The sequence below is a fragment of the Pristis pectinata genome, chromosome 4 (genome assembly GCF_009764475.1).
Source record: "Pristis pectinata isolate sPriPec2 chromosome 4, sPriPec2.1.pri, whole genome shotgun sequence".
Lineage (NCBI taxonomy): Eukaryota > Metazoa > Chordata > Chondrichthyes > Rhinopristiformes > Pristidae > Pristis > Pristis pectinata.
The window spans coordinates 117,248,432-117,275,913 of NC_067408.1; the positions used below are offsets into that span (position 1 = coordinate 117,248,432).

The 27,482-nt window shown below is 48.7% G+C and overlaps 1 protein-coding gene across 1 annotated transcript; it reads left to right on the forward strand.

The window, feature by feature from the left end:
• The first annotated feature begins 968 nt into the window (after positions 1-968).
• LOC127570050 (splicing regulator RBM11-like) lies at positions 969-24,707 on the forward strand. The gene is made up of 5 exons (XM_052015285.1): positions 969-1,162; positions 13,261-13,423; positions 14,760-14,841; positions 15,619-15,724; positions 23,678-24,707. Exons 1-5 carry the CDS (start codon positions 1,070-1,072, stop codon positions 24,002-24,004), a joined length of 771 nt encoding a protein of 256 aa, XP_051871245.1. The 5' UTR covers positions 969-1,069; the 3' UTR covers positions 24,005-24,707.
• Positions 24,708-27,482: the final 2,775 nt, after the last annotated feature.

Consider the following 27,482-nt stretch of genomic DNA (forward strand, 5'->3'; position numbering starts at 1 on the left):
GGAGGGCGTCACCGCCGCAGGGACCCCCACCGCCCCCTGTGGGCCGGGAGGGCGTCAGTGCCGCAGGGACCCCCACCGCTCCCTGTGGGCCCGGAGGGCGTCAGTGCCAGAGGGACCCCCACCGCCCCCTGTGGGCCGGGAGGGCGTCAGTGCCGCAGGGATCCCCACCGCCCCCTGTGGGCCCGGAGGGCGTCAGTGCCAGAGGGACCCCCACCGCCCCCTGTGGGCCGGGAGGGCGTCAGTGCCAGAGGGACCCCCACCGCCCCCTGTGGGCCGGGAGGGCGTCAGTGCCGCAGGGACCCCCACCGCCCCCTGTGGGCCGGGAGGGCGTCAGTGCCAGAGGGACCCCCACCGCCCCCTGTGGGCCCGGAGGGCGTCACCGCCGCAGGGACCCCCACCGCCCCCTGTGGGCCGGGAGGGCGTCAGTGCCAGAGGGACCCCCACCGCCCCCTGTGGGCCGGGAGGGCGTCAGTGCCAGAGGGACCCCCACCGCCCCCTGTGGGCCGGGAGGGCGTCACCGCCGCAGGGACCCCCACCGCCCCCTGTGGGCCGGGAGGGCGTCAGTGCCAGAGGGACCCCCACCGCCCCCTGTGGGCCGGGAGGGCGTCAGTGCCAGAGGGACCCCCACCGCCCCCTGTGGGCCGGGAGGGCGTCACCGCCGCAGGGACCCCCACCGCCCCCTGTGGGCCGGGAGGGCGTCAGTGCCAGAGGGACCCCCACCGCCCCCTGTGGGCCGGGAGGGCGTCAGTGCCAGAGGGACCCCCACCGCCCCCTGTGGGCCGGGAGGGCGTCACCGCCGCAGGGATCCCCACCGCCCCCTGTGGGCCGGGAGGGCGTCAGTGCCAGAGGGACCCCCACCGCCCCCTGTGGGCCGGGAGGGCGTCACCGCCGCAGGGATCCCCACCGCCCCCTGTGGGCCGGGAGGGTGTCAGCGTCAGTCGTCCGCTCGCACCGACGGCGGCCCCGGGCCCAGCGCCGACGGACTGCGGAGTCCCCCGGCGTGAGGCGGCGCGACTGGGCCTGAAGAGGAGTGGCGGGCTCGGGCTCGGGCTGGGCCGCAGCCGCGGGGATGAGTAAACAGGACGAGGCGGACCGGACGATATTTGTGGGCAACCTGGACAGCGGCGCCCGGGAGGAGATCCTGTTCGAGCTCTTTCTGCAGGTGGGCGGGTCGGACACGGCGGGGGCCCCCCCTCCCCCGGGGTACGGACAGCGGGGGCTCCCCCTCCCCCGGGGTACGGACAGCGGGGGCCCCCCCTCCCCCGGGGTACGGACAGCGGGGGCCCCCCCTCCCCCGGGGTACGGACAGCGGGGGCCCCCCCTCCCCCGGGGTACGGACAGCGGGGGCCCCCCCTCCCCCGGGGTACGGACAGCGGGGGCCCCCCCTCCCCCGGGGTACGGACAGCGGGGGCTCCCCCTCCCCCGGGGTACGGACAGCGGGGGCTCCCCCTCCCCCGGGGTACGGACAGCGGGGGCTCCCCCTCCCCCGGGGTACGGACAGCCCCTCCCCATCCCAGCTCCTCCCCCCTCATCCCTCCCTCCGCTCATCCACCCCCCTTCTCCCCTCCCCCTCCCCTCCCCCCCTCCCCCTCCCCTCCCCCTCCCCCTCCCCCCCTCCCCCTCCCCTCCCCCTCCCCCTCCCCCCCTCCCCTCCCCCTCCCCCTCCCCCCCTCCCCTCCCCCTCCCCTCCCCCTCCCCCCGACTCTCCCCTCCCCCTACCCCCCTCCCCCTCCCCTCCCCCTCCCCCCCTCCCCCTCCCCTCCCCCCCCTCCCCCTCCCCCTCCTCCCCTTCCTCTCCCCCCTCCTCTCCCCTCCTCCCCTCCCCCCCCCTCCCCCCCTCCCCCCCCCTCCCCCCCCTCCCCCCCCCTCCCCCCCTCCCCCCCCCTCCCCCCCTCTCCCCCCCTCCCCCCCTCCCCCCCCTCTCCCCCCCTCCCCCCCCTCCCCCCCCCCCCCCCCTCCCCCCCTCCCCCCCTCCCCCCCTCTCCCCCCTCCCCCCCTCCCCCCCTCTCCCCCCTCTCCCCCTCTCCCCCCCTCCCCCTCTCCCCCCCTCCCCCCCTCTCCCCCCCTCCCCCCCTCTCCCCCCCTCCCCCTATCCCCCCTCCCCCCCTCCCCCTATCCCCCCTCCCCCACCTCTCGCCCCTACCTCTCCCCCTCTCCCCATATCCCCTCCCTCCCCCTCCACCTCTCTAACCTCCCCATCCACCTCAGCTCCCTCACCCCCTCCACCTCTCTAACCTCTTCTCTTCCCTCCCCCTCTAATCCTCCATCCCACCCTCTAACACCCCCAACACCCCTCTCACCCACCCCGCTTACCCCCTACCCCCCACTCACCCTCTACCCTCCACCCCACTCACCCCCTACCCCCCCCTCACCCCCCACCCCCCCCCCTCACCCCCAACCCCCCCCCCTCACCCCCAACCCCCCACCCCCTGCCACTCACCTTGCATAACAGAATGTGGAATAAAGTGCTACAGTTATGATATCTGGAGCACACTGACGGATGCTCAGATAGGCCAGGTACAGAAGGAAAGAGGCGGAGTGTAGATGGGCAAATGGTTGGCACGGATCTGATGGGTTGAAGGGCCAGTTTCTGTGGCCGAGGTGGAGGAAGCGATTCCTGATGCAGTTGTAATCACTGCAAGTCTCTACTTTGGAGAATCCTTTGCATGGAGGTGTTCAGTTGTGTGAAGCTGTTGGTGAGTGCTGTTGGGTGCAGGGTGGCACATCGGACAAAGTTGTTAAAGTTCTATCCATCAGTCCCAGGGCTTGGGGCCTTGTATTAACAATGTCTGTGCATCCCAGACAAGGTCGTCATGTATTCCCATCCCTAACTGTCCGGGAAGGTGGTGATGAGCCTCAGCACTGTGCACCTCCGAGGAACCTGCACGTGCTGGTGTTCCCAGGAGTGCTGAATGGATTCCAATACAGATAAGTGTGAGGTGATGCATTTTGGAAAGTCAAACCAGCGTAGGACTTGTACTGTGAATGGCAGGGCACTAGGGAGTGTAATGGAACAGAGGAACCTAAGAGTACAAGTGTATAGTTCATTGAAAGTGACGTCACAGATCGACAGGGTGCTGAAAAAGGTGTTTAGTACGCTGGCCTTCATCAGTCAGGGCATTTAGTATTGGAGTAGGGACATTATGTTGCAGTTGTATGTTATCGGTGAGGCCGCACTTGGAGTACTGGGTTCAGTTTTGGTCACCCTGTTATACGAAAGACGTGGTTAAACTGGAACGAGTGAAGAGAGGATTTATGGTGATGTTGTCAGGACTCGAGGGGCTGAGTTATAGGGAGAGGTCGGCCAGGCGAGGTCTTTATTCCTTGGGACACAGGAGAATGAGAGGCAGAGATAAGGTGGATAAGGTAATAGTCTTTTCCCCAGGGTAGGGGAGTCCAAAATTAAGGGGCATAGATTTAGGGTGAGAGGGGAAAGGTTTAAAAGGGATGTTGGGGGGCAACTTTTTGACATGGAGTGTGGTGAGTATAAAGCTGTCCTTGAGCCTGGTGGTATTTGCTTTTGGGGGGTAGGAGAGAAAAGGCAGAATATTCAGGGTGGGAGGGGTTTTTGATTATGTCGGCTGCTTTACCGAGGCAGCGAGAAGTGTAGACAGAGTCCACGGAGGGGAGGCTGGTTTCCGTGATGTGCTGAGCTGTGTCCACAACTCTCTGCAGTTGCCATACCAAGCTGTGATGCATCCGGATAGGATGCTTTGATTGAAAATGGGTTTTTATGTGCCGAATTTCTATAGCCTCCTGAGGAAGTAGAGGAGGTGCTTTCCTGGCCATGGCATCTATGTGATTGGATTCTCTTGTGTCCAGACATCTGTAGTTCTTTTGAAGTGATAGAAATGGTCAATTGGGACTTCCAAAGAGGAATTGGGTGGCCACTTGGAAGTGAGTAGTTTGCAGGGTTGTGGAGAAGGAGCAAGGACACAGGTCTGGTGAGGTTGCTTGACTGTCGGTCAGCATAGAATGGACGGACCAAATGCCCTCCTCCCATGCTGGAGTGATTCTATAATTTATCTTGAGGACAGTTGCCGATTGTTCAGCAAGAGGATACAGCTTATCAGATTGTTACATGTCCCAATGAGATCACCTCACATTCGTCTATGCTCCTAAGCCTATTGTAATCGATATCTCTTTACAGGACGTCCCAGGAACCTGCCTTAAGTAAGGAGGCCCAGAACTGTACTCGACTCGAAACGTCGGCTGTTTATTTCCCTCCACAGATGCTGCCTGACCTGCTGAGTTCCTCCAGTATTTTGTGTGTGTTGCTCCAGAATCCAGCATCTGCAGAATCTCTTATGTCACAGTGTTCCAGGTGTGGACTTGCCAAATCCCTGTACAATTGGAGTGATATTTTTATATTCTAGCACTTTGTGATTAAGAATAACATCCATTTGTCTTCCTAATTTCTTCTTGTACCCACATGTTAACTTTTGTCATAGAATCGCGCAGGACAGAAACAGACGCTTCAGTTCACCGTGTTCGTGTCGACCATTGAGTACACATCTGTACCACAGGTTGAAACTCTCTCGTCCAGCATCCTTGGGACCTGACCGGTGCCAGAGCACAAAAATTGCCCTGAGAACCCCCTACATCAAAATATGTCTTACTCCTAGCCTTGCCAGATCACACTGCACAACCCTTAAGTGGCTTCCCACTGCTGCAACTGCAGGAATCAATAGAAGAGATTGCCTTGTCAGCTTCCAAAGCAAATTCCTTAAGCGATCTCCCGCTCTAAACCTCAGTAAACCAGTTCAGTTCTCTGTACAGGCTGTCCCCCTGGTTAAGAACACCTGACTTGTAGACACCCCTACATATGAACCAGCTCCCATAATATGATTAAATTCAAAAGTCGGACATATGTACGCACGTTTGTTACTATGAACAGCATTACTCGTTCCCTCTCTCTGCTTTTAGTAGTTGTTCTTCCTTATCCGTCTTAGAAAACATAGAACAATTACAGCACAATTCAGGCCCTTCGGCCTACAAAGCTGTGCCGAACATATCCCTATGCTAGAAATTACTAGGCTTACCCATAGCCCTCTATTTTTCTCAGCTCCATGTACCTATCTAACGGTCTCTTAAAAGACCCTATCGTATCAGCCTCCACCACCATTGCCGGCAGCCCATTCCACACACTCACCACTCTCTGAGTAAAAAACTTACCCCTGACATCTCCTCTATACCTACTCCCCAGCACCTTAAACCTGTGTCCTCTTGTGGCCACCATTTCAGCCCTGGGGAAAAGCCTCTGAATATCTACTCGATCAATACCTCTCATCATCTTATACACCTCTATCAGGTCCCCCCCCCCCCCCCAATCCTCCGTCGCTCCAAGGAGAAAAGGCCGAGTTCCCTTAACCTGCTTTCATAAGGCATGCTCCGCATTCCAGGCAGCATCCTTGTAAATCTCCTCTGCACCCTTTCTATGGCTTCCACATCCTTCCTGTAGTGAGGCGACCAGAACTGAGAACTTGTCTGTGTTTGATGCCATTTATTACAATACTGTCAAAGTCATACAGTGTGGAAACATCCCCTTCCATGCCTGTTACAACAGTAACACTGCCACTCCTGACAATGGCCGCTCCACCTTACCTTGCCTTCTTTTTATTGGCTGTCGTCTTCAGAAATTAGCCAGTCAGACCACTTTACTCCACCTCCTGCCTTAAAAGCTGCAAGGTCAGCTCTCCTCTACAGCACATTCAAACATTCCTACTGCTGCTCCTGCCTGCAATTGAACCACAGTACTGGGGAGCTCTTTGTGTATTTTCTGACCTCTGGACAAAATCGACTTATGGACGTCTGTAAAAGTGGAACCCGTTTGTTAACTAGGGACGGCCAGTGTACATTTTGTTTTTATTTTTTTCACATAAATTCTTTAAGAGCAAATTTTTATTCTGTGTTTTGCATTTTGCTAATACAGAAAAATGTTGCTAATATAAAACACTAATGCAGCCACCCTGGTGGCCGCTCTGTAAACTAATGGTGCCAGATTCAAACCACGCCGGACTTCAGGAGCTGCCAGACCAGGGAGCTTCAGCCTGCAGTCCCATTTACCAGCACTTTGTTCTTAGTCCACCATGACTTGGTTATTGAAGTCCATGTCCAAATACTTAAATGGTGTGAGAGTCTCTGCATCCACCACCCCCTCAAGCAGTGCGTTCCAGATTCCAAACACCCTCTGGGTGCAAAGAAATTCTTCCTTGGATCCCCTCTAAGGACCATAAGGCATAGGAGCAGAATTAGGCCATTCGGCCCATCGAGTCTGCTCCGCCATTTGATCATGGCTGATTTATTCTTCCCTCTCAACCCCATTCTCCTGCCTTCTCCCCGTAACCTTTGACGCCCTTACTAATCAAGAACATATCAACCTCCGCTTTAAATACACCCAATGACTTGGCCTCCACAGCCATCTGTGGCCATGAATTCCACAGATTCACCACCCCCAGGCTGAAGAAACTCCTCATCTGTTCTAAACGGAATTCTAAAGTGCCCTCTGGTCCTAGACTCTCCCACTACTGGAAACATCCTCTCCACGTCCACCCTATCCAGGCCTTTCAATATTTGGTAGGTTTCACTGAGAACCCCCCTCATCCTTCTAAACTCCAGCAAGAACAGGCCCAGAGACATCAAACGCTCCTCATACATTAACCCTTTCGTTCCTGGGATCATTCTTGTAAACCTCCTCTGGATTCTCTCCAATGCCAGCACATCCTTCCTTAGATATGGGGCCCAAAACTGCTCACAATATTCCAAATGTGGTCTGACCAACACCTTATAAAGCCTCAGCAGTACATCCTTGCCTTTATATTCTAGTCCTCTTGAAATGAATGCTAACATTGCATTTGCCTTCCTTACTACTGACTCAACCTGCAAGTGAACCTTTAGGGAATCCTGCACTAGGACTCCCAGGTCCCTTTGCACCTCCGATTTCTGAATTCGCTCCCCATTTGGAAAATAAATCTACGCCTTTATTCTTTCTGCCAAAGTGCATGACCGTACACTTCCCTACGCTGTATTCCATCTGCCACTTCTTTGCCCATTCTCCCAACCTGTCCAAGTCCTTCTGCAGACTCCCTGCTTCCTCAACACCACCTGCCCCTCCACCTGTCTTTGTATCATCTGCAAACTTGGCCACAAAGCCATCAATTCCGTCATCCAGATCGTTAACATATAACGTGAAAAGTAGCGGACCCAACACCGACTCCTGCGGAACGTTACCAATCGCCGGCAGCCAACCAGAAAAGGCCCCCTTTATTCCCACTCTTTGCCTTCTGCCAGTCAGCCAAAGTTCTATCCATGCTGGTACCTTTGCTGTAATACCATGGGCTCCTAACTTGTTTAGCAGCCTCATGTGCGGCACCTTGTCAAAGGCCTTCTGAAAAACCAAGTAGACAGCATCCACAGACTCTCCTTTGTCTATCCTGCCAGTTACTTCCTCAAAGAATTCCAGCAGATTTGTCAGGCAAGATCTCCCCTTAAGGAAACCATGCTGACTTCAGCCTATTTTATCATGAGCTTCCGAGTACCCCGAAACCTCATCCTTAATAATGGACTCTAACATCTTACCAACCACTGAAGTCAGGCTAACTGGCCGATAATTTCCTGTCTTTTGCCTCCCTCCCTTCTTAAAGAGTGGAGTGACATTTGCAATTTTCCAGTCCTCTGGAACCATTCCTGAATCTAGTGATTCTTGAAAGATCACTACCAATGCCTCCACAATCTCTTCAGTGATTTCCTTCAGAACCCTGGGGCGTAGTCTGAATGAGCTCTGTGCTCGTTCAAAACCTCTTGTCCCTCACACTAAACCTCTGCCCATTAGACACCCACTCATTCCTTTTAAAAATACTCTTCTATACTCACCAAATTAAACCATGTCATGTTTTCCCTCAAGCACTCCATCTGTTACCTTGCTTATTCACTCAACCTGTTTATATTGCTTTGTAGACTCTGCATCCTCACTTTCCCACCTAGCTTTGTATCATCAGCAACCCTAGAGCCACGGAAGGGTACAACAGGCCCTTCGGCCCACAATGCCCATGCTGACCTTTTTACCCATCAACACTGATCCCATTTGCCCACATTAGGACCATATCCTGTTTAAGTGTCTGTCTGAAAGTCTCTTACACGCAGTGACTGTATCTGACTCCACCCCCTTCTCTGGCAGCGAGTTCCAGATATCAACCTCTCTCTGTGTGAAAAACTTACCCCTCAGATCACTCAGAAGTAACTGTCATACTTCCCATTGCTTGCATCCTGGCAACCCATTAATTCCTTTTGTGTTTTCATCCATGATAAGTTATTGCCTGCTCTCTGTGGCATCCTATCAGCAAGTAAAGTACAATGATTATCAAATGACTGCTGAATATCACATTTAGGCTGGAATCAAAAGTTGATTTTGGGGTTACTACTTCAGTTCTGGTGTTTGGCGAGCCCACGTAGCAGTCAGCTATGACTCAAAATGAGATGCTCTTGTTTCTGAATCCAAAGGTTCTGGGTTGGAGTACCACTCCAGAGAGTTGAGTGCTGCATTGTCAGAGATGGGTATCCTTCAGATGTGACGGTGCTCATTCAGTGGAGCAGTGCTCCTCCTTGCTTCCCCACAGCTCCAGCAGTCTGGGTTTGAGGCTGACCTCGGGTGCTGTCTGTGTGGAGTTTGCATTGTTCTTCCTGTGATTGTTTGGGTTTGTCCCGGGTGCTCTGGTTTCCTCTCAACTTCCCAAAGGTGTACTGGCAGGTTAAATTATCCCTTAATGTAAGTGGTTAAAGAATCAAAGGGGAGTTGCTGGAAATGCAAGAGAGAATAAATTACCAGACTACAGGTAATGGGATTGCTCTGCTAGGAGCCTGCATGGGTCCAAAAGGGCCAAATAGCCTCCTGTACTTGTCCTGCAAGTAAGGACAAATTGATGCATTCTCCGGCATTCTTAGTTGGATGTGGTACTATTTTGTAGAAGTCCCGGGGAATTCTCTTCCATTTCCTGGATCCAAAAGTTATCTGCAGTCTACATCACCGAGGAACAGATTTTGTCCGTTTTCCCATTGCTGTTTGCAGGAGCTTGCTATCCCCAAATTGGCCATTGTTTATTCTGTGTTACAGAGGTGGCTTTACTTCAAACGTAACTTCACTGGCTGGAAAGTGCCTTAGGATGTTCTGAGGTTATGAAGTTCAATCTTCATCAGAGTCCCGTTAACTTTTTTAGGAATTTCATCATAGTTCACTTTTTAATTCCAGAGTGCCCAGCTGAAATCCAGATGGTTGACATTGTTGTGGACAGCAGCTCATAAGAAGGGCTAGCCAAAGATTTAACTAGAATTTGGGGAACACAAAATGGTCACTGATTGATGCATCTTTACCCAGAGAGTGAGATGAATGTGAAGCTCTGTCCCACTGTGTAGACAAAGCAAATAACAGAGATTGAAGGGGAATAAACCTATGTGGGTGAGAGGGATAGAAGAATATGCTGATGTTTAAGTAGGTGAAGAAGGCAGGGAATCCTTTTATTGGGCCAGGACTAGAAGGGCAAGTGGCCTGTTTCTGTGCTGTAAGTGAATGAGAGACGACCTTATAGAAGGTTTAAAATTATGAGAGGCATAGATAAAGTGGATGGTAACAGTCTTTTCCCCAGGGTAGGGGAGTCCAAAACTAGGGGTCATAGGTTTAAGGTAAGAGGGGAAAGATTTAAAAGGGATCTGAGGGGCAACTTTCTCATGCAGCGGGTGGTGAGTACATGGAATGAGCTGCCAGAGGAAGTGGGTGAGGCAGGTACAATGGTAGCATTTAAGAAGCACTTGGATAGGTACACAGAGTGGCAAGGCTTGGAGGGATGTGGGCCAAACGCAGGAAATTGGATCTGTAGTCCGTGCGGACCTATCCACGGTATTCCCTCAGAATAAGTTACAGAGAGATACAACACAGAAACAGGCCCTTCAGCCCACTGTGTCCTTGAGGACCATCAACCACCCATTTATACTATTCCTACATTAATCCCATCTTTTATTAAAGTGGTAAAGAGTCATACAGGACAGAAATGGGCCTTTCGGCCCATCTTGTCCATGCCATCATGATGCCTATTGACGTTAATTCTCTTTGCCTACAGTAGACCCATATCCCTCTTCTCCTCTCCCATCCAAGTATCTCTCCATGTGCCTTTTAAACATTGTAAAAGTATCTTCCTGTACCACTTCCTCTGGCAGCTTGTTGCATGTACCCACCACCCTCTGTGGAAAAACCTGCCTCTCAGATCTCCTTTAAATTCCTTCCTTATCACCTTAAATTTGTGCCCTCTAGTTTTAGACCCCCCCCCCCCACACTGGGAAAAGGCCTCTAACTATCTACCCTGTCTATGCCCCTCATAATTTTGTAAACCTCTATAAGGTCATCTCTCAACCTCCTATGTTCCAGTGAGAATAAACCTAACCTATCCAATCTCTCTTTGTATGTAAAGCCCTCCATTCCAGGCAACATCCTGATGAATCTCTTCTGCACTCTATAGCTACCACATCCTTCCTGTAGTGTGGTGACCAGAACTGTACACAGTACTCCAAGTGCAGTCTGACCAGTGTTTTGTAAAGTTGCAACATGATGTCCCAACTCTTATACTCAATGATTCAGCCTACAAAGTCAAGCATGCTGAATGCCGTCTTCACTACCCTATCCTCCTGTGTCACCATTTTCAGGAAACTATGAACTTGCACCCCAAGGTCCCTCTGTACATCAACACTCCTGAGTTCCCTGCCGTTTACTGTATACATCCCAAAATGCATTACCTCACACTTGTCTGGATTAAATTCTCCCCATGTCCTTGTCAACTCTGCTTGGATTCTACCACTCCCCTGCACAGTGGAGGCAGCTCAATGGCTAATTAACCGACCAAGCCACAGACCTTTGTGATGTGGGTGGAAACCCAAACACTGGGGGGAAACCCACAAAGTCACAGGGAGTAAATGCAAACTCCACACAGTCAACACTGGAGCTCTGGATTGAACCTGGGTCTTTGGTGCTGTGAGGCAGCTTGAACGTTATTTGATAACAATTAAACACTGCCGTCCCACTGACCTCTACTTCTTGCTGCCTCGGTAAAGCAGCCAGCATAATCAAATACCCCACCCACCCTGGACATTCTCTCTTCTCCCCTCTCCCATCAGGCAGAAGATATAGAAGTCTGAAAGCACCTACCACCAGGCTCAAGGACAGCTTCTATCCCGCTGTTATAAGACTATTGAACAGTTCCCTGGTACGATAAGATGGACTCTGACCTCACAATCTACCTCGTTATGACCTTGCACCTTATTGTCTGCCTGCACTGCACTTTCTCTGTAACTGTAACACTTTATTCTGCATTCTGTTATTGTTTTCCCTTGTACTACCTCGTTGCACTGTGTAATGAATTGATCTGTACGAATGGTATGCAAGATAAGGTTTTCACTGTACCTTGGTACAAGTGACAATAATAAACCAATTCCAACTTCTTATGTTGGATCTCAGTTAAGAACACCTGGATTTGAAAATTCACCCCTGTTTAAAGCCCCGCTCTGTCTCTGTAATATCCCCAGCCCTATGACCCTCCAAGCCCTCTGTGCTCTTCCAATTCTGGCCTCTTGATCAGACCCAATTTCTATCACTTCCACCACTGGCAGCCTCTAGCTGCCAGAGCCCCGACTTGTGAAATTCCCAGCTGACTGCTCTTGCTGATCTCTTCTTAAGATGATCCTTAAAACTGCCCCTTTATCCAAGCTTTTTCTCACCTGACCTAATGTGCTCAGCTTCAAATGTTGGTAAAGCTGTGGTGAAGCACTTTGGATTGATTTGAAGTGTTAAAGGAACTTTATAAATGGAGGTTGTTGTTGAAATATAGGAATATAAGATTCAAGAGCAAGAATTATCTACACAGCCTAAAGAAACACCCTGTAGGGTCAGTTGGAAGTGTAGGCTTGAGGGTCACCTTCTAAATCTGTTTCTTGTGTTCTTAGTACAGAAGGGCGCCTTACCACCTTCTCTTGGCAGAACTATTCAAATATTCCAGCTCACCTTAGCCCTGTAAATTCCCTTTTTTTAAAGTTACCGCTCGTGGTTGACTCTTAATTGTCTCCTCAGGTCAGGGGCAGTTCGGGATGGGCAGCATACTCTGATATTGTCAGAAATATCCACATTTGCGAACAAATAAATGTTGAACCTGCTTCCACGACCATTCCCGGTCACAATAACTCACTGTGTAAAACAAAGGAGACACGAGACTACAGATGCTAGAGCCTGGAGCTGGATGAACTCAGCGGGTCAGGCAGCATCTGTGGAGGGAGATGGACAGTCGACATTTCGGGTCCAGACCCTTCAGCTGGACTAATAGATAGAGAGGAGATAACCGGTATAGAGAGGTGAGGGGGAAGAGGTGGAGAAAGAGCTGGCAAGCGATAGGTGGATCCAGGTAAAGAGGCATTGATTGGCAGATGGAGTCAGGTGGAGGGGTAAGGGTGGAGATAGTGACAGAGACTGGGAGGTGATAGGTGGAGACAACAAATGATGGAATCTGATAAGAAAGTAAGATGAAGAATGGAACCAAATGAGGAAAAGTGGGAAGATAGGAACAGTGGGGGCCAGGGTATGGGACCCAGTGGTAAGACTGATGATAGGCAGATGGGTTAGGTGGGAGGGACAGGAAAAAAAAGCAGGTAATAGGGAGCTGGAGGGGAGGTAGGCTGTGGTTTGGAAAGAGGGTGTGTGCGTGTGTACCAAGATAGATCAGAAGGAAAGGGAACAGAGGAGGAGGAGTAGTCTACCTGAAATTGGAGAATTCATTGTTCATGCTGTTGGGTTATAGAGTATCCAGGCAGAATGTGGGATACTTTCCTTCTGAAATAACTGGAGACAACTAAGGGCTGCAGATTATGGAATGAAAACAAAAAGTTGTTTCCTTCTATTGCTTCTAGTTCTTTAGCCAAGTCTGTGACTATTGATCACAAAGCTGCCATTCTAAGGAGCACTTGCTGTGTAAAACCCATTCATGTTTCTACCTCCCACTACTTGAGTGGAAGCGGGTATTGAAACTGAATAACAACAGTAACTTTCAGAAGCAAACTCATAATAAAGTCAGAAGGGAAATACTTGCAGGATGTGGGGGAAAGTGTGGGACTAGGTGGAGAGCTCAGTGGACTGGATGCTCTCTGTGCTGCAGGTTTCTATGATTCTAATTCTGGTATGGAGCAGCATTAAGTTGAGTAAAGCTTACGACTGGTGCTTTTGTGTGATTGCAGGCTGGTCCGTTAACCAAGGTGCACATAGCCAAAGATAAGGATGGCAGACAGAAGACCTATGGGTTCGTTTGCTTCAAGCACACAGAGTCGGTGCCATATGCCATCACCTTGCTAAATGGGATCCGATTATACGGTAGACCATTGAATCTGCAGTATCGTTCTGGTACGTCACTTAACGAACAACTTGTTGTCAGTTCATGGAGTGAGTTTGTGCTGCTGACTTTTTAATGAGTTTTTGGATAAAAATTTATCCTCTGTGTCATGTTAAATACGTGACGATATCTGCTTCCAATTTTTTTTTCTCTTGAAGGTAGAGGGTCTGAATTTTGGAAGGGAGGATGGTGTGTGTGCGCTTTGACATTTTGTGTTTGATGCATAGACAGAGAATGATTTTTGACTCCACCTCCACCCCTAAAATCTCCATTGTGGTATTTAGAGAAAACATGGTGTTTCCCTTTTCAGAGGAACAGTTTTCATTCAAGAACAGTTGCTGGCATCACAAGTTGATAGAGTCATAAAGAAGGCATACGGCATGCTTGCCTTCATTGGTCAGGGCATTAAGTATAAGAGTCAGGAAGTCATTTTGCAGCTGTATAAAACTTTGGTCAGGCTGTACTTGGAGTATTGTGTGTGGTTCTGGTTGCCCCATTACAGGAATGGTGTGGAGGCTTTGGAGAGGGTGCAGAAGAGGTTTACCACAACACTGCTTGGATTAGAGGGCATGTGCTGTAAGGAGAGGTTGGAAAAACTTGGGTTGTTTTCTCTGGAACGGCCGAGGCTGAGGGGAGACCTGATAGAACTAATAAAAATGATGAGAGGCATATATATGGTAGACAGTCAGAATCTTTTTCCAATGGTAGAAATGTCCAATTCTAGATGGCATAGCTTTAAGGTGAGAGGGGGAAAGTCTCAAGGAGGTGTGTGAGGCAAGTTTTTTTTTTACACAGAATGGTGGGTGTCTGGGACGGGCTGCCAGGGGCGGTGGTGGAGGCAGATACGATAGTGGTGTTTAAGAGGCTTTTAGACAGGCACGTGAACATGCAAGGAATGGAGGGATGTGGATCATGTGCAGGCAGAAGTTTAATTTGGCATCATGTTCGGTGCAGACATTGTGGGCCAAAGACTCTGTTCCTGTGCTGTGTTGTGCATCCACCTCCCGCATGTATCTGAGGAGTCCACCCATAGGCTGACTGCAATTCTGAAGGTCTTTGAAGTCTCTGAATTCCTTCAAAAGCTATTACATAAAGGGAACAAAGAAATCTTATCTTTAGTATAAAATTACAGGCTGATCTGCACATTAGAGAAAAGACACCCCAACGGGGCTGCATTGGTAGGTGGGGCAGTTTGAGATGGATTAAGAATGTGGAGCATGAAATGCATTGTACAGAATTAAAACCTCAAGGCCAAAGCTATTTTGAAGCATCGTCATTAATCGGTTCAGGAAAAATGTACTGTTATGAGAAGGTAACAGAACAGGTATGTGTGTGTATGTATTTCAGGAAGCTCCCATACAGCAGACCCAAGTGTGCCATACCTGGGAGCAGACAGCACTCTGTGTCGGGCACCACAAGACAACTCCAGGTATGTGGAAACCTTCATGATTGATTGAATGGAAGGTTAGTCAGGTCTGTGCACACGTGCTGTCAATTTTCGGTGTGATGTCTCACACGGTTGAATGTCTGGGCTGAGAAAACACAGGAACCGGCAAATTCAGATTTGGGGGATCGAAGGGCAGGAGGAGTATATTGGGGGGTATTGGTTTATTATTGTCACATGTACCAAGATACAGTGAAAAGCTTTTGTTTGCATGCCATCCAGACAGATCATTCCATACATAAGTACATCGTGGTAGTAAAAAGAAAACAGAATGCAGAATGAAGTGTTACGGTTACAGAGAAAGTGCAGGGAGGTAATAAGGTGCAAGGGCTACAACAGGATAGGTTGGGAGATCATGAGTTCATCTTTTAGTGTATGAGAGGTCCGTTCAAGAGTCTGATAACAGCAGGATAGATGCTGTCCTTGAGCCTGGTGGTGCGTGTTCTCAAGCTTTGTATCTTCTGCCAGACAGTAAAGAGGAGAAGAGAGAATGACCTGGGTGGGAGGGGTCCTTGATCATGTTGGCTACTTTCCCGAAGCAGTGGAAAGTGTAGATGGAGTCAATGGAGGGGAAGTTGGTCTGCGTGATGGACTGGGCTGCGTTCACAACTCGCTGCAATTTCTTGCGGAGTTTACAGAGAAAGGGAGTGGATGGCATGAAGATCAGGGAGGAATTTGAAAAGTAAAATGACAGTTTTAAAATCTTGGAAGAATGCAGGCCTAGTTATGTCTCCTGATAATGTGTTCTCTGTATTGCTTTAGGAGCCCTCAATTCCAAGATGGACCAAGTTCTTCGCTGTTTCTAACTCCACCATACTCTATGAACAACAGCTTCAGCAGTCCTGACCCCTACTATTGGCAAGCTATAGTGAGTACGCCTTCAAAGTGGGCACGAAGTTAGTAAGCTCTCTGCTTTGGACACCGGAAGGCTATCTGGTCTGAAGCCTTAGTTTGTGGGCAGCCATCCAGTTTCGGCTCCACTGGCTATATTTCTTACACGATGTTCCATTTATAATCCAAACTTTAATGGAGAAACTTGCCAAGGCCCTTCAGAGAGGGATGATCAGAGAAGTAGGTTGGACAGAAAGTCTTTAAACATGGAGGATGTGATGGAGAGGATTCAGAGGATTTCACAGTCTGAAGCTGAATCGCCCTCATTGCCAGACCAAAGGAAAAGCATAAGCCCAGATCCAGTGGATTGGAGGTTTCTGGAGATGACTAAGGCTGCAAAGAGTGGGATGAGAGAGAGTGAAGGATGAAAATTTTATATTAGGAACTGGGGAGAGTTAGAAGCCAGGCACAAGAACATGCACAGCTGGTTGTTCAGCCTCAGAGAAGGGCAAAAATGGTGAATGGTTAATTTTTCATTCATAGAACCTTGTTTCCTTGGTGATAGGGTTCGTTCTTTGTCAGTCCCACCTAAGAGAAACAAGCATGTAATCTGGGCTTGTAAGAAAGATGTTGAATTTATATACTGCCTTTCAGACATTTCAAAGCTTTACAGCTGGCAAAGTATCACTGATCTATTTGCTGTTGTAATGTAGACAACCATTTGTGTACACATGCTCCCACAACCAGCTATGAATAGTGGCTAGGTATTCTGTGATGATGAGTGAGGGAACAACTTTGAATTCAAAACACTGGGAAGAACTTTCTTCTCTTTGAATGAGTGGGACCTTTGTTTAAAACCTCACCAGAGAGACACTCATACTCTGGAGTATTAGCTGAGAATTTTCTGCTCAAGTCTCTGAAGTGGGTTTTGAACCTGAGACCTTCTGCACTGCCAGATGTCAGAACATACCTTCTCCATTCATCTGTTTTGAAACCAAGACCCAGCACAGAGTCTCCTCTCTTTACAATTCCTCCCTAAGCATTTCCTTTGCTCCCTCAGGCTTCCTTTCACTTTGCACCGGGTTTCTTCGTTGCGGTCCTGATGCCCAAAACGTCGACCGTTCCTTTTCCCCCCACAGGTGCTGCTCGACCTGCTGAGTTCTTCCAGCAGTTTGTTTGTTGTTTCTTCATTTAACTTGCCTTCAGCCCCTGGGTTTAAAATAAAGTGCAGAGAAGGCCCAGCCAGAGTCTGAGGGTGGGATGGGGGTGCTGGAGGAAAGAAACACAAAGCTAAGATCAAAAGAAATTGCAAATTGGGAAGGGGGAATTTGTCAATTCAACATGCAGAGTGTTTCCAGTGAGATGCACACTACCTCACTCTGATGTCGAGGTGGACCAGCATTGTCAATAGCAGCAGACATCAATAACTTACATCATAGCGAAGGGACTCCTGAGACTCAAACTTGTGCAGGAGCTTGGAATTATCGATCTCCAGCAGCTGACATTAATAACTTCAGCATAGTAAAACATGCTGATACATCTCGGAATAGTTATTTATCAAAAGTGGCAGTTAATGACTTGAGGCTTGGTCAAAGCTGTAGATGTTGTACTGATCTGTACTATACAGCTCTATTTTAAGGACTGCCTTAGTGGGAAGAAGGGAGATGAGAAGGGTCATACAGCATGGAAGCAGACCCTTCAGCCCAACTTGTCCATGCCAACGAAGATGCCCATCTAAACTGGTCCCACTTATCTATGTTTGGCCCACATCCCTCTGAACCTTTCTGATCCATGTACCTGCCCAACTCTCTTTCAAGAGGTGAAATCACGAAGGAACTTGCAAACAAGGGTGGGAATTTTAAAACCAATGTCAATTTACTTTGAACAATAAACTCAGTTCTTTCAACATTTCCATTCGGTGAACAAGGAACATACGTGTGCTTGGGAGCTGGTTTGGTCAGTGACTGTGGGGGTAATGGGCAGTGCACGTTAGACCAAAAGTCAGAGATTTTTGGATGAGCTGAAGTTTACCAAGAGCGAACCCTGAACATGCTCCCGGGGAGGTGGTGGACGCAGTTATGATAGCAATGCTTAAGAAGCATTTAGACAGACACATGAACAAGGCAGGGAATGGAGGGATATGGACCACATGCAGGCAGACGTGTAGTTTAAAATTGGCGTCGTGGTCAGCACAGACATAGTGTAACGAAGGGCCTGTTCCTGTGCTGTACTGTTCTGTGTAGTAGAGAGGACCAGACAAGACCACAACATTTACCAGTCATTGAGTAAACATAAATCAAAGAATACAGCGGGATATAGATCAGTTACAGATATGGGCAGAGAAGTGGCAGATGGAGTTTAATCGAGGCAAGTGTGAGGTGTTGCACTTTGGGAGGTCAAATAAAAGGAGAAAGTGTACAGTAAATGGTAGGCCCCTTAATAGCATTGAAGTACAGAAGGATCTTGGGGTCCAGGTCCACAGTTCACTGAAAGTAGCTATGCAAGTGGATAAGGTGGTAAGGAAGGCGTAAGGCATGCTTGCCTTCATTGGTAGGGGGTGTTGAGTACAAGAGTAAGGAAGTCATGCTGCAGCTGTATAAAACTTCAGTCAGACCACACTTGGAGTTCTGGTCAGCCCATTATAGGAAGGATGCGGAGACTGTGGAGAGGGTGCAGAAGAACTTCACCAGGATGCTGCCTGGATTGGAGAGTATGATCTGTAAGGAGAGTTTGGACGAACTTGGGTTGTTCTCCTTAGAGTGTCGGAGGCCGAGGGGGGACCGGATAGAGGTTTTTTAAATTATGAGAGGCATAGATAGGGTAGACAGAGTCTTTTCCCCAGGGTAGGAATGTCAAACATCTGAGGACAAGCTTTTTAAGATTAGAGGGGGAAGTTTAAAGGCGACGTGAGGGGCAAGTTTTTTATGCAGAGAGTGGTAGGTGCCTGGAGTGGGTTACCAGGGGTAGCAGTGGAAGCAGGCAGCTTGGTGGACTTTCAGAGGCTTTCAGGTAGACACATGAATCTGAAGGGAATGGAGGGATGTGGATGATGCACAGGAGGGAGGACATTTGGTATAAATTGGCATCAAGATCGGCACAACATCGTGGGCTGAATGGCAACAATCCCATGCTGTACTGGTCTATGTTCTATACACCGGAAGGTAAACGTGAGTTCCATCGTGTGAGGGAAGTGAGGATTGGAAAATACTGGTCTGTTTCAGCTTCTGGGTCAGAAGCAATCATTGTTAGTTGGCTAACTTACCTTTTATCTTTTGAAGCTTGTTTTGCCTCTATAACAAAGTGTTACGACTGGAGTGTGATGGACAAAATGTATGGACTTGTACCATTTTTACATAGTGTATACTAGAAGAACCTAAGTGATGCTCCTATTGGTAAGTCAGAGGATACACTATTTTAGTTAGGCTACAGTTCTTCTCAGAGATGGCATTATTTTGAAAGTAAATTAAACCATGTATATGCAATATGTTACTCAAGTGCATTCCTTTTTACAGCAATAAAGCCGAATAATCTTTAGGAAAAATGGTGACTCACAGTAGTTTAGACTGTGGCAGGTACTGTTCAGCAGTATTTTGTTGCTTATGAGATTTAAATACTGCTTTTATTTTTAAAAATATAACATAGGACAGTACAGCACTGGACAGGCCATTTGGCCCACGATGTTGTGCCGATCTTGATGCCAGTTTATACTAAATGTCCTCCTCCTGTGTATCATCCACATCCCTCCATTCCCTTCATATTCAGGTGTCTATCTAAAAGCCTGTTAAACTCCTGCAAACTGCCTGCTTTCACTGCTACCCCTGGTAACCCATTCCAGGTACCTTCTACTGTCTGTGTAACAAAGACCTTCCCCTCACATCGCCTTTAAACTCCCACCACCGCCCCGCGCTGCCCCCCCCCCCCCCCCAATAAATGAATCTGTTTTTATTGAAGCAGATTTGCATTAGACCACGACATCTAAAGATGATTTAGGAGGCAGAGGCGGACATGGATTGTAGACTGCTTACACAACTGATAGGATGTGTAAATCCATGGAGGGCAAAATGCCAAATCCAGTGTGGTAGGCTCTGGGGTTGGACAGTCAGAGAGCAGAACTGATGGTCATATATGTCTCGTTGTGGTGAATGTTTGAGTTAGATGGAAAGGACTGTAGAGGTGCAGGTTAGTAAATTAAACCATGACTGGTGGTTTCAATCAGAATGGAATAATACAGAAGCAGTAAGAGTGGAAATGAATAGTGTCACAGTCGGGTTTATTGTCATCTGCACAAGTCCATGTGTGCACCGGTGCAATGAAAAACTTACTGGTAGCAGCATCACAGGCACAGAGCATCAGATAAGCAGCATTCACAAGAAAAACATAAAGTATACACAATTTTTACAAGAAAGAACACAAATAGAACAAAACAAAAACAAAGTCCATTTTAGTGCAAAGTGATCAAAGTGGTCATGGGGGACACAGAACACAGTACAGCACAGGAACGGGCCCTTCAGCCCACGATGTTGTGCCAAACTAATTAAACTAGTAATTAAAAGCCTACTTCTGCCTACACAATGTCCATATCCCTCCATTCTCTGCACATTCATGTGCCTATCTAAGAGCCTCTTATACACCTCTATCGTATCTGCCTCCATTACCAGCCCTTTCAGTAAGTTAACTAGATCTTGTTTAAAGCATATTTACAAGGTCCTGTCAATCTGCTGACCATAACTTTAAATGTTACATTAAACTCAGCTACACCTTCCAAGAATCTGCTATGCTTTTACTTGGAACTCCTACAATATTCTGATTATAGGTCTGTGACCAGTGGTCACAAGGATCAGTGCTGGGACCTCTTTTGTTTGTGATGTATTTCGATGATATGGACAAAAATATAGGTGAGCTGATTAGTAAGTTTGCAGACAACACAAAACTTGGTGACATTGTGGATAGTGAGGAAATTTGTCAAAGGATTCAGCAGGATACAGATCAGTTGGAAATGTGGGCAGAAAAATGGCAGATGGAGTTTAATCCAGACAAGTATGAGGTGTTGCACTGTGGGAGGTCAAATGTAAGGGGAAAGTATACAGTAAATGGCAGGACTCTTAGAAGCATTGATGTACAGAGGGATCTTGGGGTGTAAGGCCATAGCTCCCTGAAAGTGGCAACACAAGTAGATAGGGTGGTAAAGAAAGCGTACGGCATGCTTCCTTTCATCAGTTTGGGGTAATGAGTATAAAAGTCAGGAAGTCATGTTGCAGCTGTATAAAACTTCGGTCAGGCCACATTTGGAATATTGTGTACAGTTCTGGTCACTGCATCACAGGAAGGATGTGGAGACTTTGGAGAGAGTGCAGAAGTTCACCAGGGTGTTGCCTGGATCAGAGAGTATTAGTTATATAGAGAGGTTGGACAAACTTGGATTGTTTTCTCTGGAATGTCGGAGGTTGAGGGGTGACTTGATAGAAGTTTATAAAATTATGAGAGGCATCGACAGGGCCTTTTTCCCAGGGTGGAAATGTCAAATACTAGAGGGCATAGGTTTAAGGTGAGAAGGGGAAAGTTTAAAGGAGATTTACGAGGCAAGTTTTTTTTTACCTTGAGAGTGGTGGGTGCCTGGTACAGGCTGCCAGGGGAGGTGGGCGAAGCAGATACAATAGCAACGTTTAAGAGACCTTTAAGAGACATTTGGATAGACACACGAACAGGCAGGGAATTGATACAAACCACATGCAGGCGGATGCGCGCTGGCATCATGGTTGGCACAGACGTGGTGGGCCGAAGGGCCTGTTCCTGTGCTGTACTGTTCTGTGTGATATTTAAGAGACTTCTCGAAAAGCATCTGGACAAGCACTTGAATTGCCAGAGCACAGTAGGCTGGTGAATGGGATTAATATAGATGAGTACTTGATGGTTGGCATAGGCATGTTGGGTCGAAGGGCCCGTTTCCATGCTGTATCTCTCTATCTATAACTACTATGGAATTATTGGCTACCTCAGGGGTGAGGTTTGGGATGGTGGGGAGAGGGAGTGCTGGTGTGCCAAGAGCTGGAAGTGATGCTTCCACTGTACGGGACACTGTTAAGACCCTGTCTAGAGTAATATTGTTCAGTTCTGGGCCTGAGGCTCAGACGGAGGGGTGAGTCGGTGGTCTAGCTCGGATTCACCAGGATGATCTGAGGGCTGAGAGAGTTAAAGACATCTAACGGGCTGGGCTGTACTCATTTGAGTGGAAGTTAAGGGGAAGCTTAATGAAACCCTTTGAAAGGGCAACTGGAGAGAAGCTACCACCCCTGGTGAATGGGTTTGAGCAAGAGGTAAAACTTTAAAATCAGAGCTGGGCCAACTTGTTCAATATAAACAGGTAGGCCCTCAGGGGCTGCTTCTGTGCTGGGAAACTCTCCGGTCATTGATGAAAATTGTTGAGGCCCTGGGTGCTTTGGAGTGAGCTCTGCAGTTCTACAAGAGGAAGGACCTCCTCTCCCTCACCCCTCCCTTTCCCACCACACCTCCGAGCCAGCTGTACCCACCCAATGTCAGACAGTGTGTGCCTTGTCTCAGGGTTAGCCAGTTGCAGAAACTCACAGGTAGACATTGTCGTATTCCTGTGTGTGGGAGCTTGGTGGGCACAAATTGTCTGCCGTATTTCCCAAAGTACACCAGAGAAACAAAGGACTGCAGATGCTGGAATCTAGATTTAAATAAGAGTTTTTCCAGCATCTTGTTTTCTCATCCCAGAGTACACCATCGGCTTTGGCATGTCTGGTAGGCACTGTATAAATGCAACTGCTTTTCTTTGTCATTCTTCAGGGCTCCGTAATAATTCAGCTTACTTGACTGTCCTCTGGTATAGACAAGTACAATGGTCAGCATGGACATGGTGGGTCAGAGGGCCTATTCTCTGCTGTCTGACTCCATGTCCTTGCAGGCTGCACGGTACGCTCTAATACGTGCAATGTGCTTAAGGATTGGCCATGGCATTGCATTTGCAGAGATTCCGCAGTCACTGAGCACCAGTCCCTTGGCTCTATGGCTGACACCTCACCTTCCTATTAATCACTCTCTATCATTGCCGAAACAACAGTGAAGAAGGCTACCTAAGATTACAACAGGATCTTGATCAACTGGGCCAGTGGGCCGAGGAATGGCAGATGGAGTTTAATTTGAGATGTTGAACTTTTGGTAAGACAAACCAGGGCAGGACTTGGATGGTAATTGGTAGGGCCCTGGGGAGTGTTGTGGGACAGAGAGACCTGGGGGTGCAAGTATATACTTCCCTGAAAATGGCAGCACAAGTAGACAGGGTGGTAAAGAAGGTTTTTGGCACTCTTGCCTTCATCAGTCAGATGTTGATACGATACGATATCTTTATTAGTCACATGTACATTGAAACACAGAGTGAAATGCATCTTTTGTGTAGAGTGTTCTGGGGGCAGCCCGCAAGTGTCACCACACTTCTGGCGCTAACATAGCACGTCCACAACTTCCTAACCCATACGTCTTTGGAATGTGGGAGGAAACCGGAGCACCCGGAGGAAACCCATGCAGACACGGGGAGAACGTACAAACTCCTTACAGACAGCGGCTGGAATTGAACCCGGGTCGCTGGCGCTGTGAAAGAGTTACGCTAGCTGCTATGCTACCGTGCCTGCAGGAAGAGAAAAGGTTAAGAGGGATGTGGGCCAAACAAAGGCAAATGGGACTTGGTCAGTTAGGCAGCTTGGTTGGCATGGACGAGTTGGGCTGAAGGGACTGTTTCCTTGCTGTATAACTCTGACTCTATGACTCTGACTGTGTGATGTCCCCTATGGTTTTAGAACGGGTTGATGGTTGCCAACCGTGCTTGTGGAGGAGGGCTAGCTGATCAGGACAGATGCGAGCACTCGAGCGTGACCCGGTTCCTCTGGGAGGAAGGGAAGGGCAGGGATGGGGAGTGGGATGGGGAGATATCAACAGGTTTATTGCTCTGAAGGCAGTCCATTTTTCTTTTCAGATGAGCTCTTACGCACTGCAGCAGTACCACTTGAACTCCCAGATGCTTCAACAGCAGCAGCAGTACTACCAGGCAGTTTCACAACAGATTGGAGCCCCGGTGCCTCAGGTACCCCACTTCAGTCAGCTGCAGAACTTTATGGCCAGGCCCTGCCCTCCTGCACAGGACAGCTGGCCGTCGTGGGACCCAGACCAGGGGAACGGTCGCGACAGTGGAGGAGGCAGGAGCGTGGAGTCGGACAGTGACAGTGACGGCAGAAGCCACAAGTTCCAGGGCTTCAGCAAACACACCTACAAGAAGCACAAATCCAAAAAGAAGAAATATTGACAGTGGGAGAGGGGCTGGTCTGGAGGGAGCAGCAGAGGACGTCGCCCTCGGAGGTGTGTGCATGATCAGACCTCACCCACAGAAACTGACATAAGCCGAACGTTCTGACATTGTCAGGCTGGGTTGGATGGGATGCACAAGTGCAATGTTAATTTGGTGGAGGATAGGCCTTCACGAAATGACCACAGTGTTGTCATTGGCTTCGGGGAAGTGTGGGAATCATCTGAAAGACTAGGCCACCTATACTGTGAAATGACGTCCCTCCAAACTTGGGACACATCCAGAGATGTGTATTGGAGATGTAGACTGCTGCTATTACTACTACTACCACTAACGGGAGCAATTGGAATTAATGAATTTAAGAGCATTGCACAAGCTATGCATTGTGCATCTTTCTGTTATATTGGTTTGGAGTGTTATTTCCTTCCCGTGGTGACTGAATGAAGTGTAACTAACCCTTGCGCTTGGGGAAGCAGAGGGGTAAATTCACCAGCTCTATGTGACTGGTGGGCAGGTGCATTTGAAGATAGGGGGCGTGCACAGTGTTCCTGGTCTGACTCTGGTTCTCGCTGCCTTCAAGGGGAGGCCATGCTGCAAGCTTGAAATTGCCAAGTTTACTCATTAAATCTGAACTGGCTATTTGTTTGTCACTTTCAGAAATTAAATGCTATTGCTCTCAGTTTAGTCCTAATGTTAAAAAAAATGTTAACATTCCTTGTATAGTTTCATTGTATATTAGAGGTATTGTAACCACAGTGGGAAGGGTCCTTTGGCGGCTGGGTAATGGTACCAGAAGCAGGAAAATGTTATCTTTCTGATTTCAAGCATGACAGACTTAGCATTTGTATTCAGTCCAGTTGAAGGGTCTCAACCTGAAACGTCGACTGTCCATTTCCCTCCACAGATGCTGCCTGACCCGCTGAGTTTCCTCCAGCAGATTGTTTGTTTCTCCAGCATTTGTATTGCCTTGCTGCTTGCTGAGCTTTAGTGGAGCAGCACTGAGTCCAGAGGGACTCTTGATGTCTCTTGTAAGGTGCACCAGTGAAGAGTGAGGGCGTCGTGCTAATCCTAGGTTGTGGCGAATCAGTTTAACCACATCAAACAGGTGTGGACAATGACAGTGCTGTACCCAACCTGTGGCCACAACAGTGATCACCAGTGCAAGGAACGGAGATAGTGGAGACTGCAGACTACTGCACATCCTCGGTGGTTGTCCGAGAGACCGGTCCACAACCACATCATTACAAATTAAAGGTCCAAAGATAGAACCTGTAAGGGCAGCTGGCCAATATGGTGAAAGATTGCAACTCCCTGCAGTGGAGTCACCTGGAGTGATTTCACAACTCCTTTGCCCAGATTCTTTGCTGCATCTGCTCTAATAACACCACCTTCCGCACCAGTACAGCTCGCTTCCTCAACCATGGTTTTCCTTCCAGCATAGTTGAAAGAGCCCATGACCATATCTGTTCCATTTCCCACTCTGACCCTCTCTCCCTCGACCTAGTGCAAGGATAAGGTTCCTCTTGTCCTCACCTTCCACCCCACTAGTCTCTGCATTCAATGGGTAATCCCTCCAGCACTGTGTGAAGTCACCACTGGTCTTCCCCCTCACTTTCAGTGTTCAGCAGGGGCCATTGCTCCAGAATGCCCTGATCCACTCTTCTGTCTCCATCAGTGCTCACTCCCATTCTCACAGCACCTTCCCATGCAACCACCCTTGCTTCAAAGCCCCAAGCATACTTTCCAGGTGAAGTAGTGATTTCTTCCGAGTTGGCCACGGTATTTAGTGTTCACGAGGTAATCTCTTCCATACTGGAGAAACCAAATGCAGAAGGATGACCACCTTGCAGAACATCTTTGTTTAGTCCACAGGCGTGACTCTGGGTTTTGAATTGCCTGCCCCTTTAATTCTCTGTAAATAGGTAAATTGGTTTATTATTGTCACATGTACTGAGGTACAGTGGAAAAACTTTGTTTTGCATGCCATCCATAGAGATCATTTCATTACAACATTGCAATGAGGTAGTACAAGGGAAAACAATACAGAATGCAGAATAAAGTGTAACAGTTACAGAGAAAGTGCAGTGCAGGCAGACAATAAGGTGCAAGGCCATGATGAGGTAGATTGCGAGGTCAAGAGTCCATCTTATCCTACTAGGGGACTATTCAGGAGTCTTATAACAGCGGGATAGAAGCTGTCCTTGAGCCTGGTGGTATGTGCTTTCAGGCTTTTGTTACAGCACTAACTGTGCATCAGCTGGTGAAGCAAAATGGTGCACCACTTGGAATGCAATGGAACACTGCAGTTGTATCAATGTGAATGACACCAATTAGCTGCACAAAGCAGGTATAGGAGCAGGTGAGGCCATTTGACCCTTGTGTCTCTTCTGCTAGCCATCAACGTCAGGGCTGACTGACCTCAGCACCATTTTCCTCCACTTCCCTCATACCCCTTTGATTCTTCTAATGTCCAGAAATCTATCAATCCCTGCAATAAAAGATTGTGCCTCCAAAGCCTTCCGAGCAGGAGAATTCCACAGATTCACTTCCCTTTTAATGAAGAAATCTCTCCTCATCTCAGCCCCACCCCTTACTGTGACCCCTTGTTCTGGAATCCTCAACCAGGAGAAACATCCTACTCATGACTTACACTATTGAGCCCTCAATAACATTGTTGTAAGGTTTCCTCATTCATCTAAACTAAAGAATAGAGGCCTTGTTTACACAATCTCCCCTCATATGAGATTATCCTGGGAACAGTTGAATGAATCTTTGCTGCTCTCTCTCTCTATAGTAAATTTATCCTTTTTTTAGGTAAGGAGGCTAAAACTGGACTCAGTGCTTCAGGTGTGGTCTCACCAGGGCCCTGTGTAATTACAGTAATATATCTTTACTCATGCTCAAATTTTCCAGCAATAAAGGTCAACATACCACTTATCATCTGCAGTATTTATTAGCCATTGTAACCATGGTGTGAAGGTTTCCCTGCATTCACTGTCTCAACAGCAAAGCTATCACAGTGGGAGAGTTTCTCTGGGTCACAGTGTACAGGAGACTGTAATGCAGTGGGCAACGTTCCAAGAACTACAGTGTACTGGAGATTTTGTAACTGCACTGGGAAGGTTCCTTCAAAGCTGCACTTTGTTTCATTGTGTGTGTGAAGGTCAGCTTGCAATGGTTGTTATCTTCTGCCTTCACCCGTGGACCTGTCCTGTCATCACATCAATGTGAGGCCACACAAGCCCCAGATGAAAAGAACAGAGCCTCTATGGTCCAAGAACGTCTCAGAAACATGTAAAGAAATAGAAGCAGGAGCGGGCTATTCGGCTTCTTGTGCCTGTTCCCACCAAGATCCTTTACCGCAGGACCACTTTCCAGCACTATCCCCATATCCTTTGATTCCCTTAATATCCTGAAATCTATCCAGCTCAGTTTTGAATGTACTTGATGACTGAGCCTCCACAGCTCTCCTGGGCAG

Excerpts from the sequence above, each read along its gene's own strand:
- LOC127570050 (XM_052015285.1), top strand. The coding sequence starts at position 1,070 with ATGAGTAAACAGGACGAGGCGGACCGGACGATATTTGTGGGCAACCTG. Across the intron at positions 14,842-15,618 it reads GCACCACAAGACAACTCCAG|GAGCCCTCAATTCCAAGATG; the intron begins GTATGTGGAAAC and ends GTATTGCTTTAG. Across the intron at positions 15,725-23,677 it reads CCTACTATTGGCAAGCTATA|ATGAGCTCTTACGCACTGCA; the intron begins GTGAGTACGCCT and ends TTTTCTTTTCAG.